Here is a 17,751-nt window from a genome sequence, read left to right on the forward strand (position 1 = left end):
TATCAGCAAAATTCAGCCACAAGATCTAAAACTGCCGTTGCTATTACAAAATTGTCACACTCATTACAAAATTGTTACAAAATAAGTATCACATAATTGTACACTTATAAATGTTATAAATTTAGTTGTTAGAAATACTGTTACAAAACCCATGCCCTCGCCAGTCCCAAACTTCGGTCGGCCTCCCGATAGCATTGCAGTTATCTAGTTTATTTATAAAAAAAAGAAGAAGAAAAAAAGAAACTGACATCAACATCTGGAAAAATTAATGCATCCGAAACAATGGATAAATAAGCATGATGTAGGAATCAATTCGAACCGGGAGCAAGGAGTTCTATAACTACTTTTTTCCCACAAAATTGGTCAATTAACCGAATAATGATAATTCCCGGATGAAAAGAATATGTAAAATTTGGTACTGTTTAAATAGACGAGAATGTAAAAAAATAGTCAGGATGTAAACAGTTTCATCTTACACATTTTCAAATATATTTTTTAAAATTTTTAATTACATCAGGATGCATCCAGTTTCACCATCTCTATTTTTTAAGTTTAAGCCAGGATGAATGCAGATTCATTCTTGCTATTTTATTTGTGTCTATTTCACCCATATTAATTTTTACTCGTCGATTAAAACCATGTTTTAAAAATATTTGGGCATTTGACCCAATTTCTCAATTTTTTTCCTTCAGTCCTCATTCTTACCTTGCATTTTAATCTGAAGGTTTTTGTATTTTAGTACTTGAGTACTTGTAGACTTACAAATACTATTTCTTCTATTGTATTTGTAGCTACCGAAAATCTCACAACCACACCCAAGATAAGATTAACACACAAACTTACTAAAACATGTAAAGAAAATAGGAATCAAACCATGTTATTTCTTTGGAAGGATCATACACGGAGATAATATCTCTCCAAGTATACAAAACCTAGTTTTCTCTCTCTATTCTCTCTGGATATTACTTAGATTAGAGAAAACCTCACTACCCTCGACAATGCTTCCTTTCTCCTTATATAATCCTTTTACATAGTGGATAACAAATATATTTTCTCATCTATTTTTTTATTGGAAGAGAAAATTTTATTAATAAGACAATGCTTCCTTTCTCCTTATATAATCCTTTTACATAGTGGATAACAAATATATTTTCTCTATCTATTTTTTTATTGGAAGAGAAAATTTTATTAATAAGAATGAAGAATATAGTAAGCTAGTAATAAATGAAAATGACAAATGACAATGCTAATTAGATATTAGTTGTAAAAAGAAAATGCCCTCGTAAAACCCAACCATACCAAGAATTGATAGGTCTCTGGATGCTCGAACACAAACGCACAAGCCCCAATGCAGAAACTAAACATAAAAGGAAGCCAGATGACACCACAAATAGCGAGTATTCTTGGAAATTACCCAGAACAACCCGTCGGAAACTATAATCAATGTCCAGTGAAAGGAAATAACCTTATTGGAAAGTGAAAACTGTTGTGAGACCAATTTTTCATAATTTTTCGACTATCAAACCTATGGACGGAAATTTTCATGGACGCACCAATTTTCCAAGGGAAAATTTCTCGGACACCCATAATTTGTGAAATTGAGTTTATGAGATTTATTTAGTGGAGGAAAATGCAACTAATCACAAACAAAGAGATTCACAAGGTCGAATTGAAATCCCTAATTTCATCTCTCGAACATTTAAGGTATAAATCCTTAGTTACCATTGTTCTCTTATCACTGAAATCCCTAATTTTTGTCTACAGATCTACACAATACCTGGTGGTTTTTTTTCTCGTCACTCTCCAGACTCCAGGGATTATAGCAGGTAATTCTCCCTCTTATCTCTCCGAAATTTCAATTCCAAAACTGGTTTTTTTAAATTTGTGTTTTTGATTCATTTTTTTTGTAGAATTTCTTTCATATGATGCAATTTTTTGATTGATGTAAGTTTTCGTTACCTCTTTACTTTTCTGTAGTAATTTCTTCTGTTTTGGTGTGGTTTGTGTGTTTAAGGAAACCAGTTCATGGCATACCTGAAAGCATCACTTAGTCTTTTCTTAGAATCCATGTGAAGACTTGTATCTATCTGCAGTAGATCTAACTAGAGTTTCATTTGATTGTTACTAAACTTTCATCTGTAGCATTTTTATAAATGTTCTGTTTACTGATTCAATTGCTGGATTGGGTATTTACTCTATTTGGGAATATATTAGAAAGTAAATGGGTGAAAATTTTCAAAAAGTGTTTCCGTATATGAAGATTTTGAACTTTGTATTTTGTTTTTCACTTTTGATTGTCTTTATATAGACATAACTGATGGTGGTTAACGTAGGCTAAATTCATTCATCAGTTTACTTAAATTGTTAGTCCATAGTAAGTGACTTAAGTTGGGAATTTAGCAAGAACATAGTGTTAAAAATCTAAACTTGATTATGCCTAATTAATAATTAGAAGAACCTAGAAAATTGAAGAGTATCACATGCGGTGAGAGAACTCTCTAGAGTATTCTAGGCTAGTCCGGTGTGGTGACTAGATAAGAAATTTAGAGCAGGTGCTATACTAGATGTGGTCAAAGTCGGCAAGTAAATGTAAAAAGGAATGTAAAGTATCTTCTAAAGTAGGTGCTATACTAGATAATTAGAGAAAATTCTAGAGCTATAGGAGGTCGGTCAATCAAGGCCTATAAATAGGCATCAGTTGTAATGTATATACTTGTAATTGAGCGGCTAACCGAAGTGATGTATGGGTACACTACAAGAAAACATAGTTTAAGCGACCAAAATCTTAGGAAGAACACAACGTTTTGGTTGCTTTAACAGCCACCCGAAAATTTGGTTTTTTTTCACTAAATATCAACTTATTCTCAGCAAGTATCAAAAGTATTTGGTCGCTCCATATTTTGATCAAGTAAACAAGAGCAACCACAGAAGTGTTTGTGCCGGTGTTTACTTTGAGGGACTAAAGACTGCCAACTAAAGAATCTTGGTCGGTTAAACCTCCTCTATCAGCCAACAAGTTGTAGACACCACCCATAAAATAGAAGTGATCAGTCTTTGAAGTTTTCATATGTGATTTCAATTTTGTTCTAGAGACCTCAAAATAATTTTATCGGACAGTTTGCATCAATTACTCATCATGTGAGCTATGATTCAAGAGAAAGCAAGTGGTGTGTAATCTTGCACCAGATTTATTAGTTATAAATTAGGTATTGCTAATCGTGCTCAAGTTGAATTCGAAGCCAAAACTACAAGATAAAATTAATGTTGTTCAATTTCAAGAAAAAACCAATATTAGTATTAACCGAACCCGAGAGAAATCTTTTAGAGTAGTTTTTTCAAACAGGTTATAAGCGACAGTTAATTGAGATATGGAATGTCAGGAAACTAATTTGGAATGTTGAGTAGAGCATACACAGTCTTAATTTCCAGTTTATAGTATCAATTAACAATCTCTCTCATACTATGACGTTCGGCATCGTAACCTGGATTTTGGAGATTTTAATGGTATTTGATCAAATCAATCCAAAAAAACGTTAGGGGTCAACTAACAATTCTCTCTGAGACTACCAAGTTCAGCATCATAATCGGGATTTTGGAATTTTTAATAGCGTTTGAGATACTAATTGCGATATAGCCGTATGAGAAAACTTGGTGGAAGTTAGGCAGTCCTGGAGAAAGAAAGTAAATGTCCGGGAACCGAAAGAGGAAAAGAATGATCGGGAAAGATCTGGTCTCCTGAAAGAGAAAAATAATGGAATTAATTTGTAAGGTTTCAAGTTTTGAGTTTTAAAGTAAGTGGGTGTCCAAAATATTTTCACGGTAAAAAATGAACCAAGGGGCCAACATTCCCGCTAAATCAAATTCCCCCGGAATATTTTGCCGGCAGTTTTGCCTCTATCGGACAAGTTGGTAATCCGCATGATTAGAGTCTTTGGATTCCCATTGGCCACGTTAAAATCATACGGATCCCTTTCAAATTGATTCGAGTCTTTGGTTCTCATTGGCTATGTTTAAACCATACGGATCCATCTCTAATTCATTACACAATCTTTGGTTTTCCTATTGGCCGGACTAAAATCATACATATCCATTCCTAAGTTTGAAGTCAGAAACCCTCCCATAGGTTCTTGGATCATAGTTTGTATGTTTTTATACCACATTTGGAGTTCGAATCAACACTGAGCTTCATATTTATCGATTTTGATGATGTATCCAGCTAAGTTTGAAGTCTGAACCATCATGAATTTCGTGGTCCATCTCTAGTAATCCTATAACCTGAGTTTACCAGTGTCAACTAAAGCTACTTCATGACCTGCATGACTAGTCGAAATTCAAACCCGAAGCACAAAGAGAAAGCACAAAAACACAAAGAGAAAGCACAAAGAAACACACCAATTATCGAATTCATTTTTCATTTTCCCGATTCATTCTTATACATTTTTTGGATTTTTTTTATATCAGAATGTCGAAAACAATGTTCTGAATTTTGTTTATATTTTTTTTGAATTTTTTTCATGTTAAAGGTTGATAATTAAACCGAAAACATGAGTTCGTATTAACACAAAAGAAACACAAATGATTCTCAATCCGTATGAGCATCACAAATACAATCTCAACCGTCAGATTCTTTTCTCAATCCGTATGGATGGATCCAACGAACTCCGTCCATCATTTTCATTCACCCACCAAACCCTCCCAACCACTCAAACTCTATCTGTTTTGCTCTATCTTCATCTTCTCTGTTTTTCGCCTCCTCCATAGATGACCGACGACATTACTTGAGAAAATCTAATTCACTCAACCCATCTTTACTCATCATCGCCATCTCCTCTCCCTCTATTCACCTGATTCACCAAATCTCTTCAAAAACCCTAATTATTTTACATAAAATAAACCATTTACTTTCTATGTTTCTCCTAGGTTAGGTTAGGTCTTGGTTTGGAAGAACACAGACTCAGAGTAGACATGAATTTTGCTGCTACCAGTTGCTGGTTCGATGTGGGTTTCTGATTTTAACTTTGATGTCGTGAATTAAATGGGTTTAGATTTAAATCAGAGAAGAAGTGAATCGAAAGGAATTAGTGAGGATTTTGTGGAGTTACTCAGCGGAGAAGTGAATCGGAAGGAATTGGTTTACTTATGGGTAGGGTTCCTTTATTCTTTCAATTTTTCTTACAATCCTTAGAGTTATGATCGAGATATCCTTTTTACTACTTAGGGTTTGGTTTTTTATTTCAATTACGCCCTGCAATTCATTTGTTTGTTTTTCTTATTTTTTTCCAAGATCTGGATTTGATTTGGTGGGATTTTGTGGTTTTCAAACTTTGATTTTGTTAATCTTTGTCTGTATATGTTGGATTTTGGGGATTTTTGATTGAATTTACTGGATTCGATTTGGGGTATTTTGATTTTTCACTCTTTCTTCCTTAATCCTTGTACTTGTTTTTGATGTTTTGATTCAGAATTTGATGTGGGTTTGATGTTATGAATGGCGGAGCAGTTACCAGGTGCTGATGTTGATGGTCTTGGAGGTAACATATTACAGTCAAGGGTGAGATGGTGAAGCAGCATATGGAATACCAAGGTGATGGTGGAGGTTACATCCACAACTACAGATGAGAGATTGCAAGCAGTGTTAATGTCCATAAGGTTAGTCATCCATTTCTTATTAGATTTTGTTATTTTCGATCAATTGAATATAGAGAATTTGATTACAATTTGAAGGTTTCAGGACAATCAAATTGAACTAAAGAACTTCTAAAAAATCAAAGTAGAAGATGTCATGTACAAATCCGAAAAGGAAGGGTCTGGTAAAAATGATTAATCTCTGAAAGCTAAAGTACTGTCAAGAGTGAAGACTATGAAAGAGTGAATTGTGAGCTGATGGATTTGATTTTTCTATTGCAGATGAGGAATTGCAACAACGGTGTTGATATTCATGGGATTCTGAAGCGGTTTGGTTTAGATGGTGGGACTGAGATAGCAAGATAGGTTTGATTGAAGCAGTTTTATGTGTGATGTTTTTGTGTAAGGTCTGTATCTGGACAACCTTTATGTTGTTTCTCCTTGCAATATTCAATGCTCGTACTATTATCACTATATTTACAAGGATTGCTGGGGATATGTTCGGCATGTTGATCACTGTTCTTTTCATCCAAGAGGCCATTAAGGTAGAAGACTAATAGTAGTTCCCTTTTGGCAAATAAAACATATGGAGATTTTAATGAACAAAATTTGTTAACTTTTTTTCTTCCAACTTTGAATTACAGGGAATGGTTAGTGAATTTGTAATTCCAAAGGCTTAAAATCCAATTGATGAAAGATATCAGTTTCTGTGGATATGTACGAATGGACTGCTGGGACTAATTTTCACATGGCATTACGGAACAGGTTTGAAAAATATCAAACTGATCTAACAGTGTACTTCTAAGAGTACTTGGAATCTAAATGCAGTTTCAAACTTTATTGCAGGATTTCTCATAAGCCTTATCGCAGACTATGGGGTTCCTTTCATGGTTTTGGAGTAGACAGTGATGTCATTCACTATTCCAAAGGAAGTTCCAACTGGAGTTCCCCAGAATATTTTTACTCCTCTTCCATGGGAACCGTCATCGATGTATCATTGGACAGTAATCAAGGTAGTTTTGTAGATACAATCTATTGTAAACTTGATTTTTTTCTTCTTCTTTTAGATACTATTTGACTACACAATCTAAGGATCTTAATCCAAAGTACGAAATACTAAAATAATTTTATCGAAACTGCAGGATATGGGAGAAGTCCTACCCATGTACTTATTTGCTGCCATTATACCAGCTGTGATGGTAGCTGCTCTATATTTTTTTGACCACAGTATTGCTTCTCAAATAGCACAGCAGAAGGAATTCAATGGGTCTTCTATTGCAGGGAAATATTTGTTGTTGATGTTCTGTTCATGGTACTTCTGATGATGAAGAAATGAATGACATGATGGGTGCTGGTTGTGTATGTTGTAGGCTTTTCGTTTGAGGTTATTGCACTGAATTGCTGAGAGCTTCGCACAGGTGGAATGGCTGAATAAGTTGCATATAGAGACTCACAACAAGAGCATATGATAGCGTGCTGAGCAGCTGAGGATTGTTGGTGCTGATTCTGCAGTAGCTAGGTCTAAAAGATGGTGTTTCTGGAGTTTCTCGTGTAAGATAATTTGTTGGAGTCTCAATTTGGTGAATGATTACATTCTATATTGTTGACAGTTTCACAAGTAAGAATGGTTATAATAATTTGCAGTCTCGAGATCTAAGACTAGTTTAATGCTATCACATTTTGATGGTTTACATTTAAATAATGCTGGTATATTTTGAATGTTGTGACCAATTTCGATCACTACACCATTTAGGAATTCGCAACGGCGTCTGGCCGTTGATGAGAAGAGGAAATCGGTATGTGGAATTAGTATTTTTTTTACTTCAATGATCTATTTTAGGTTCATATGTTTAGGATTTTAGATTTAATCTTTTAATTGTGAGGCTTGTTTATTGGTTTGTTTCTGTTTTTGAGTACTTATTCTTTGATGTTTCTTGGTTTTGTTCCATCAATTGAAACAACATCAGCGGCAAAGGTCTGAAATATGGTGGAAAAATGGCAAGCCAAGCTTCAACTACAGGAGTCAAAATAATCAATAATCAAAACCAACAAGAGGTGTCAAGAATGAGATCTGTTTGTTTTCCTTGTAATCTAAGTGACGACATAGAGATCTAGATTGATGCTTAAGATTCGAATCGTTCATGGTATGCTTAGATCTGTTGCTTCTCATTCTCACTGAAAAAAATAATACACAATTTTCAGCTAGTGTTTATTTTAATTAATTTTATGTTTACAGGATTGAAGTTTATAGGTAGTCAACTAATTTGGGTATCCTTCTACTTTTGCAGCCTAAACTTTGACATCAAAACCAGATCTAAAAAATACGGTATCAGGTCGCAACAATATGAATCTGAGTGAGTTTCAGAAGAAGCGTGATGTAGCCTTCAAAGCTTTAAGTAGCTGTATCGATGGTGTTAAAATTAAAGTATGTTGAAGAGGTTGTAATTTGTTTATTTATAGAAATGAGATTGTATTTTTATTTAATTTTTGTAAAATGAGATTGTAATTTTCCTGATTAACAATTGATGTTGTAAATTGAATTTAATGATAACAAATTAAAAAAATTTTGCATTTAGTTTGTTTTGTATTTGCTTTATGTGTTAATTATGATTTCATTTTTTATTCAGCCGGGTCAAAATTGGTCGGAAGCCTTTAAACGAACCGGAACATTCTGTGTAATGAGCAACTAATTTCAGACAAACTCAAAGGTTATAGCAACTAATTTAAGACAAGTTGAAAGTTTGTACCGACTAAAATCTTGTACATCAAATACCCTTGAGCAACTTATTATTAGTCAGTTAAGTTGCTCTAAACCTTTGTCAACGTAACATATTACTCGCTAAGATGGCTGAAATAAATTTAGAGCAATGATACTGGTTGGCCGCTCATGGCAGCTGAAGCATATTTAGAGCGACTTGATCAACGATAATTGGAATAAACTTAAAGTAGTGATATTAGTTAGCTGCTAATGGTAGTTGAAGTATGTTTAGAGAAACTCACACTAGGATAATTGGAATAAACTGAAAGCAAGCATATTAGTTAATCGCTGATGGTAGTTGAAACATTCTTAGAGTGAGTGCCTAGCTGCTCTAGACCTATAGAGATCCCACCTTTTGCAACTCAAGAGCGAGAGCCAAATTAAGTCGCTCTGAGGGTTAGTGCGACTCAATATGGACTTTTGCAACCAAAATTACCTGGTTGCTTAATCCAGTTTTTCTTGTAGTGGTGGCTGAATGTAAGGAGTAGAAGTCTTTTGTAAAGGTCTGTGTACGACCAAGTTTGAGTGCAATAAAATTCAGTTTTAGTTAAACACCAACTTGAGTGATTGTGAGCCTGTTCAGTCATTCCGAAACCTATTTTCAAAACATTTTCAATACCCATTTAGTCTTTAACCCCAAAATCATTTCCAACAAAAGTGGTATCAGAGCCATAAGATTCTAATGGCTAGTGAAATGTTTCTGTTTCATGTACCTAAACTCACCAAAGATAACTATGAAAATTGGAGTATCCAAATGAAGGCGTTATTTGGCTCGCAAGATGCATGGGAGATTGTAGAGAAAGGTTATGTTGAACCGGATGATGAAGCGGCGCTTCCGCAAAATGAAAAAGATGTGCTGCGTATTTCAAGAAAGAGAGACAAGATGGCTCTCTACCTCATCTATCAAGGAATGGATGAGTCGTCGATCGAGAGGATATCGAGAGCTGTTAATGCGAAGCAAGCATGTGAGATTTTGAAAAATTCATTCAAAGGCGTGGACAAAGTAAAGAAGGTATGGTTGCAAATCCCTCTCCATGAAAGAGTCCGAATTAATATCGGATTATTTTTCAAGAGTTTTAGTTGTTAATCAATTAGGAAGAAATGGCGAGGTCATGGGTGATAGTCGTGTGATCGAAAAAATACTACGGTCACTTGTTCAAAAATTCGATTATATCGTCGTTGCAATTTAGGAGTCGAAAGATGTCGAATCCATGACCGTGGATGAGCTCATGGGATCTCTTCAAGCCCATGAAGAAAGAATGAGAAAGAGAAGTAAAGAGGGAGCGGTAGAACAAGTTCTACAAGCTAAGCTTACTTTAAAAGTCAAAGGAGAGAGCTCTAGTAGTAATGCTATAAGAAGAGGACGCGGCTACTACGGCGAAATAGGAAGAGGCAAGCAAAATAACGATGATAAGAGGGGCCAGAGGTTGAGATCCACAAGAGGTCGTGGCAGAGGAAACAATTCATGGCGCAACAATAATAGGCCAAGATATGACAAATCTCAAGTCGAATGCTATAACTGTCATAAGCTTGGTCATTATGCTTCGGACTGTCGACCTTCTTCAAATATTGTCGAGGAGAGAGCAAACTACGCTAGTAAAGAAAATCAAGAAGACCAGACCTTGTTGGTGGCATGCAAAGGATGTGACTATGATGAAAACTGTACATGAGTGCTTGATACGGGAGCAAGCAACCATATGTGCGACACGAAGGAGAAATTTCTGGAGCTTGATGAATCAGTTTCTGGCAACGTGACTTTCGGAAATGGAACGAAAACTTCGGTGAGTGGTCTTGGCAAAATTTTGATTCGATTAAAAAATGGAAGTCATCAATTTATTTCCAATGTTTATTATAACGTAAAAATGGATATATTAAGTTTGGGACGACTCTTAGAAAAGGACTATAGGATGAATATGGAAAACCTTGGTCTTTTCGTAAGAGATAAGAGAGGAAAACTGATTGCCAAAGTGCCAATGATGGGAAATAGGATGTTCTATCTGAACATTCAAAATGACGTCGCGAGATGTCTGACGGCTTGTGTGAAAGACTCGTCATGGCTATGGCATCTTAGATATGGACATCTAAATTTTGGAGGATTAAAGTTACTGTCCAAACAAAAGATGGTTAGAGGTTTGCCAATAATAGACCACCCGGATCAATTGTGTGAAGGATGTTTACTTGGGAAACATTTCCGATATTTTTTCCTAAGGAAACACTGACGAGAGCCACAAAGCCACTAGAGTCAGTTCACACAGACGTTTGTGGACCAATAAAGCCAAGATCGTATTGTGGAAATAACTATTTCCTCATATTTATCGACGTTTTTAGTCGAAAAATATGGGTTTATTTCTTGAAAAAAAAATAAGAGGTTTTCTCCAATTTCAAGAAATTTAAATCCCTTGTGGAGAAAGAAAGCGTATTCGAAATTGTGGTTATGAGATCAGACAGAGGAGGTGAATTTACCTCGAAGGAGTTCGAGTCTTACTGTGAAGATAATGGAATCCGTCGGCCTCTTACGGTTCCATATACACCTCAACAAAATGGAGTTTCCGAAGAAGAAACAGGATAATTTTCAATATGTCCCGGAGTATGTTGAAGATAAAGAGAGTGCCCAGGGAGTTTTGGGCAGAAGCGGTTGACTGTGCGGTTTACCTGATAAACCGATGTCCCACAAAAAGCATGTTGAACATGACTCCTTTAGAAGCATGGAGCGGAGTGAAACCCGGCGTCTCACACTTACGAGTATTCGGAAGTATCGCTTATGCTCATTTGCCGAACCAGCTGAGAACGAAGCTGGATGACAGGAGTGCCAAGTACATATTTATTGGTTACGACTCTCAATCCAAGGGATACAAGTTGTACGATCCAATCAATAAAAAGGTCATCACAAGCAGAGATGTGGAGTTCGATGAAGAAGGCATCTGGGATTTCGGTGTTCAAGAAAAGGATTATACTTTTCTCCTGTAAAAGATCCTGTCTAGGGTTGAATCTGAAACCTCGAACAAATTTTACGTTAGTTTATACAGTAGCAATAGAGTGTACAGTATACCGAAGTTAATTTAAAGAATTTTTTTTATGTAGCCCGGTTAGATTTTTAAGGTAGCAATAGATTTCACGGTAACTCGACCAGTACTGATGCATAAAAATAATAACTCAACCTTCATTTTTAATGTCAAATGTGAAGCACAACCTAAGTAATTCGGATAAAAATTAACATATGCACGACGTTTCTAATTTATTCCACTGCTTTCAAAGACAACAATGATATAGCAGAAGCTACTCGCTTATTGGCTTGAGACAACATCAACAGGGGACAAGATGTCAGAAACCAAAGAATTGATCGTGATCAGTATACATTACAAGCATATGTGGGGAGACCAGAACCAAGTTTTAGAGATCGGCTTACAGATTGGTTCGACGTCGGAGTTCATTGGTTAATACAGCTGGAGAGGTTAACGATATTACTTTTAATATTGTATGTTTTAGTGGTGTTGATAGCAGGGTTAACTATTCTTATTACCCTGCAAAGATAATCCGTATTCTCTTGGATCTAAGGTCATAAAAAAAATTATGGATATTATTCTCATGTTCCTTGAACAATTTTTATTATGGAAAAACCAAAATGACCATTTAGTTGTAGACATTTTTTAGTAGATTTTAGTGGTACATATTTCCTGCATATTCTGGTTGTGCATATTTTCTACACAACTTCAATATAATGTGTTTGTTAATTTTTTAAAAACGGTTTTCTAAACTCATTTTCTGGATTTGACTGATTATGCATATTTTTATGCACATATCTACTTGTGTACTTTTTACTTTTATACATGTATTCCACAAATTATGGGATCAAAAGTGGGTTTTTTTTAGCTCCCATAATAATGCATATACTATACTTTACACAATTACGGAAGGTTAATTAAAATTGTGAATAATATCTCCATACTAGAAACACTGCGAATAATAGTTGCACAATGAAAAAAAAAAGGTTGTGGATGATTGATACGTATGATCTTTGTACCTTGGTGACTATTATTATAGAGGTAGGATTCAGAATAATAATAGACGAAAATTAAAAAAAAAGAACACAAGAGGTAATACGGAGAAATATATCTTTTCAAGATTATGAACAAGTAAACGATCAAAATTCTCTCTTTGTTACACTCACAACTTCTCTAGGTAAATAACCTTAAACTATTTGCTAAGTTTGTATTTACAATAACTAATTGCCTCACAAACTTCTCTCAACGTATATATGTTAAACCTCCATTTGTAATTGTCAAACCACACTCTCTAGATGTCTTTAGGTATGAGCTAAACATATATATTTATAGATTTTGGTTTGGTTTCTCAAACCTTCTAAAAATCTATTTTCTTATATAGGAATAATTCATTTTCTAGTTTTATTTCCTTTCTAGGAATATTACCTTGGCTAGGAAGTATTTCCTTATTTAGGTATACTTCCTTACTCTAGTTTGGTTTCCCAGATCTCTTAGGAATCTATTTCTTTATATAGGATTACTGCCTTAAATCAGTAATCCCTCCTAAATCACAATTCTATTCTCAATACATCTTGAGGATCACTAGTTCCCGGAGAGATGAAAATACACATGTATCAATAATATGTGCACACTAAAAAAGATAATACGAATAATGTTTATATTTTAAAAAATTTGTGGATAAGATCTGCACACTAGAAAATAAAATAAAAATTAAAGATCTTTTCGAGAATAAAAAATTCTAGAAAAACCAATATTTGATATTTGTTTTTCTAACAGCAACGTTTTTTTTAATAATTTTTCATCGCAAAAATTGAACTCCAATTGGTCTTTTTTCAACAAAATTGGATCGCCAATCGGGGAGTCATCAACCCTGGCTATGGTTAGGCGCAATCAAAACGATTAGAAGTCGAGACGATTGACGGTAATTGCGGCGTGAAAACGGCGAAAAAACCGTCACCTATACATTTAATTTTGATCCTGGCCGTTGATTATCAGCAAAATTCAGCCACAAGATCTAAAACTTCCGTTGCTATTACAAAATTGTTATAAACAGTCATTACCAAATTGCTACAAAATAAGTATCACATAATTGTTACACTTGTAAATGTTATTAAATTTGGTTGTTAGATATACTGTTACAAAACCCATGCTTTCGCCCATCCAAAACTTCGGTCGGCCGCCCCACAACATTGCGGTAATTTAGTTTATTTATAAAAAAAAAGAAACTGACATAAACATCTGGAAAAATGAATGCATCCCAAATAAGGTGTTTGTAATGTTCAAATAAGGTGTTTGTTTAAATACCTGAATAGTTTGGGAAACAGAAGTGTGACATTAGTTTAACAAAGTGGCAAATCTTATTCCTTCAGATTATTCTTCTGTCGTCCTTCCCACTGTGGCAGCGGTTGTACTAGTTTAGATCTATTGTTTTATTGATTTTACAATAAGAAAATGATAAACAGTGAGCATAGAAAGGGTTTTTTGATTGTTTTAGGATCTTAATTCTCCAACCATTTTTTTCTTTTGTACAAAATGGTGCAAGATAGGTCATGGTTCAAATTGTAACAATTCCACTTGATGCAATGGTTTGTCCGACTACTTATTCAGATTGCTATTTTTTACTTGCTTACTATCATGTCTTCTTGTTTTAGTTGTGTTTGATTCATAAATATTTTGTTTTATTGTAGACAGAATTTGTTTAAAGAAATTTGAGCTTTAAAAGAGAGTTTGATTTTTATTTAGATGATGGTTGAATTATTAATCTTCGTGTGGTGAATGGTAATACATGCTTGTCCTGCATAAACATATACTTCGTGTAGTGATTGGTGCAATTGTCCTGACCCAATTCTAGGTTATTGAGTAGGCTTTTGTAACCAAGAAAACCCCTTGTTCATTTTCGACATCCGGAGGTTCTATTTTTTACTCCTCATTTCATAACATGCATCATTACGACCATTAAATCCTTGGGTTGTATTTGCAGTCCTTTCATATTTTTGAGTGTCTCACGATAATAAGCTTAATCGGCCTGTTTAGTATATGTGATGATTAACCTCAGTCACATCTTCGTTTGCTGATTTTGTGTAAAACCACTACATGTCCTATTCTTTTGTATCTTAGTGTTAAGGAGGTCACTTGGGGCGAAAAAGTGTTGCACACGAGAGTTGAATGATATGTTAGTATCGATTTTGATCTTGCTGACTGATTAAATTTATCTCTCATTTTTATTCTACTATTGTAGTGACTACTGTCGAAAGTTGCCATTTATTTGAATCTCAAGAAGGCCTATGTAGAAAGGTATAGAACACTGGGTTGTAATAGTAGAGTCGAACAAAATTGATTAGATGGTTTAAGCTAAAACAGTGTCATATTCTTTTGTATCTCGGGGTTAAGGAGGTCACTTGGGTGAAAAAGTGTTGCATACGAGAGTTGAATTATATGCAAGGGGTAATTTTTATCTGACTGACTGATTAACATTATGTCTCATTTTGATTCTAGTATCTGTATTAACTATTCTCGAAAGTTTGCCATTTATTTGTATCTCAAAAAGACCTTTATAGAAGCTTTTTAGAACACCTCAAGTGCTTAAATTGATTGTGTTCTAGTGATTGCCATATTCGATATTCAATTTATTTTATATTCATAAATTGATTGTTTTAAAGTCGATTTTGATTAATGAATCATTTGATATTTTGAACAGAAACGAGAATGCCCCTCAAAATGAGAAGCCAGATTCTGTAAGGACTCGCATACAGTTCCTGAGATGATCTGTAGCACCTTCGGGATTTAGGATGGTAAGACCTTCTACCAGATTCAAGTCAAACCTGAAATGATTGGCCATTATCTTGCTGAGTTCTCAGTACATTTAGGAAGAGAGGGTTAATCATGTTCAGATATGACCCATTGGTATTATAATGTTTGAATTATTTAAAAGATAAGAATAGTGCAAGAGTTTGTAATGATAATGGAAATCAGATTTTTGCTTTATGTGATGTATGTAAATGGATACCCAAGTAGCCTCATTAGCAGCAAACATATCTTCTCTGCATTCGGTGGTGTTAAAATGTGTCAAACTGGGATCATTGAAACAAGTAGGGAGTTACTTTGAAAAGAGTATGCAATATAGAGAAAATTATATGTCAGGACTAGAGTAGCAATTTAAAATTACAATTTCTCTTTTGTTGTTATTTACAAATGGTAGTCCTTCTGAAAACAATCAATCTTCTTTCTTGAAGTACGATATTTTGTATACAAGCTGTTATAAATTCTTTACTGCTTCACAATACCTTATTGTCTCTATGCTTTATCAATACTTGGTATCTAGAATCACCAGACAGTGTGTCAAACACTGTGAAGGGAACATTGTGAAGGGTTTCATTTTAGTTGGGCGGGATAAGTATAGATAAACCTTGTCACCTGGGATTACTTATTGGTAGGGAAGGTACAAGATGTTAGGATGAGCATTTTTGAACTTGTGTACAAATATTTTTTCCGCCCATGTTCATATGAAAGTCTAAATGTTTTAGTCTTGGTTGTTCATCCTTAAATACTAATGTATTAGTTTAAGAATAGAGTTCCTAAATGTCAGCATGCTTTTTTTATCATGTCTGCTTCTTTGTTTCCTTCTCATGGTTTTAACTTCAATTGAGGTTTCTGCTTGGTGTGCATCTCAGAGAATTGGCAATGCTACTGCTAAATTCCTGACTAGCACATAGAATTCTTTGTATGATGAATTTTTCTTTTCGTAAGATTGGTCTTCGGATTTGTCCTTGTTGGATATTGTATTTTTCATGTTTTGCACTGCCGGTTTTAATTGTTTGGAATGTGTTCCATTTTCTAATTACAGGTGTAGATATGGGAAAAGCTTATGTATGCCTTTTGTACTGAAAGCTGGATCTTGAATTAATCTACAAAGTTTAAATCCAATGCTACGAAGACAGCAAGTTGATGAAGTTATTCCCTGAAATTTTTCGAAACCTCTGTGACCAGGACGTGCTTGCAGAAGATACAATTCTTCATTGGTTCCGCCAAGGATTAAACCCTAAGGAAAGGTAAGCAGTTGAGATATCACTTGCTAGATAAATCATAAACTTTGTTAAACTGTTTGAATCTGGTTATGCGTGTAAAAATCACAAGCTTTGTTTAAATTGCTTGCATCCTTAGCCACTTCATTGTTTTCAATGTCATTGATTAGGTTTCTGTTCTTGCAGACAAAGATTTGTGAAAGCTCTGGAACTCAATGGTTAACTGGCTAGAGGAGGCAGGAGATGGTGCTGACAATGGATGTTACTATTCAAGCCTGGAGGAGGTAGTGCTGCAGAGGACAGATGACACTGGTCAGAACTACAGATTTAATCCTTTGGGTAATTTGAAATCAATGAATGTTAAATTGATCGATTGTTTGTGTGCAAGTTTAATTTGACTCTCATTTTTATTTGATTTGAATTTGGTTTTCATCTAATTCTCATTTGAACTCTAATTTGAGTTTCATTTGATTCTAATTGGAGTTTCATTTGATTCTCATTTGAATTTGGTTTTCATTTATTCTCATTTGAGTTTCATTTCAGATTTAGTCAGATTTAATCAGGCCTCTATTCTTTTTATATTAAAATTTATATTTATGACTGATGCAAGACAGTCATAACGTTTTGACCGTTCAAATCGACAGTTGATATAAGATTTTCAACGACCCTCGTAGACACGTCATAGTTGAAAAAGACGCTCAAACGGCGACTGTGTCTTCGACAGACAAAGCAAGTCATAGATATGAGTTAACTGACTAGCTTTATCGGTCACGAAACTGCTGTTTTCCACTAGTAAGTAATTTTGGCTATGCTTAGTTTTCATAATGCAGTGAACTCAGATGCACCAGGGTGCATCTTGTTTCGATTTTTTTAATGTAGAATTTTAATGTGCAGTAAACTCATATGCACGTGGTTGCATTTTGATTAGATTTGTTTATAATATGGGTTCTCTTTGCTATTCTAAGATGTGTTAGACACTACTTTAGCTTCACACACTAGTAAAGTTTTGAGTTATTGGGTGAATATCTGCTCATAAATTTCTAATGACTTGTATCTTTTCTAAGTGTATATTCTGTTGAATTTCATTTTGTTGGAATTCATGTTGTGTTACGCATTTTGTTGGAATTCTTTTTGCAGGCCCTCAAATTGAAACATGGTGATGCAGCTGTACTATCCGGCAGGAGTTTGTTTTTGAAGATGCTATTACTTCACTTTTTTTATTGACAAGTGTAATGAGGACCACTTTCAATGATTAGTTCTCTAAATTTCCTTAAATTTTTCTAAAAACAAAACCAACCTATTAATTAAGAACGGAGGGAGTATATAAATAAAATTAGCAATAAAT

At 34.5% G+C, this 17,751-nt stretch overlaps 1 protein-coding gene across 1 annotated transcript; it reads left to right on the plus strand.

Moving 5' to 3' along the window:
• The first annotated feature begins 9,065 nt into the window (after nt 1-9,065).
• On the plus strand, nt 9,066-10,053 carry LOC113329718. The gene is made up of 2 exons (XM_026576559.1): nt 9,066-9,395; nt 9,574-10,053. The coding sequence occupies exons 1-2, from the start codon at nt 9,066-9,068 to the stop codon at nt 10,051-10,053; spliced, it is 810 nt and encodes a 269-aa protein (XP_026432344.1).
• Nucleotides 10,054-17,751: the final 7,698 nt, after the last annotated feature.

The sequence above is a fragment of the Papaver somniferum genome, unplaced genomic scaffold (assembly GCF_003573695.1).
Source record: "Papaver somniferum cultivar HN1 unplaced genomic scaffold, ASM357369v1 unplaced-scaffold_117, whole genome shotgun sequence".
Lineage (NCBI taxonomy): Eukaryota > Viridiplantae > Streptophyta > Magnoliopsida > Ranunculales > Papaveraceae > Papaver > Papaver somniferum.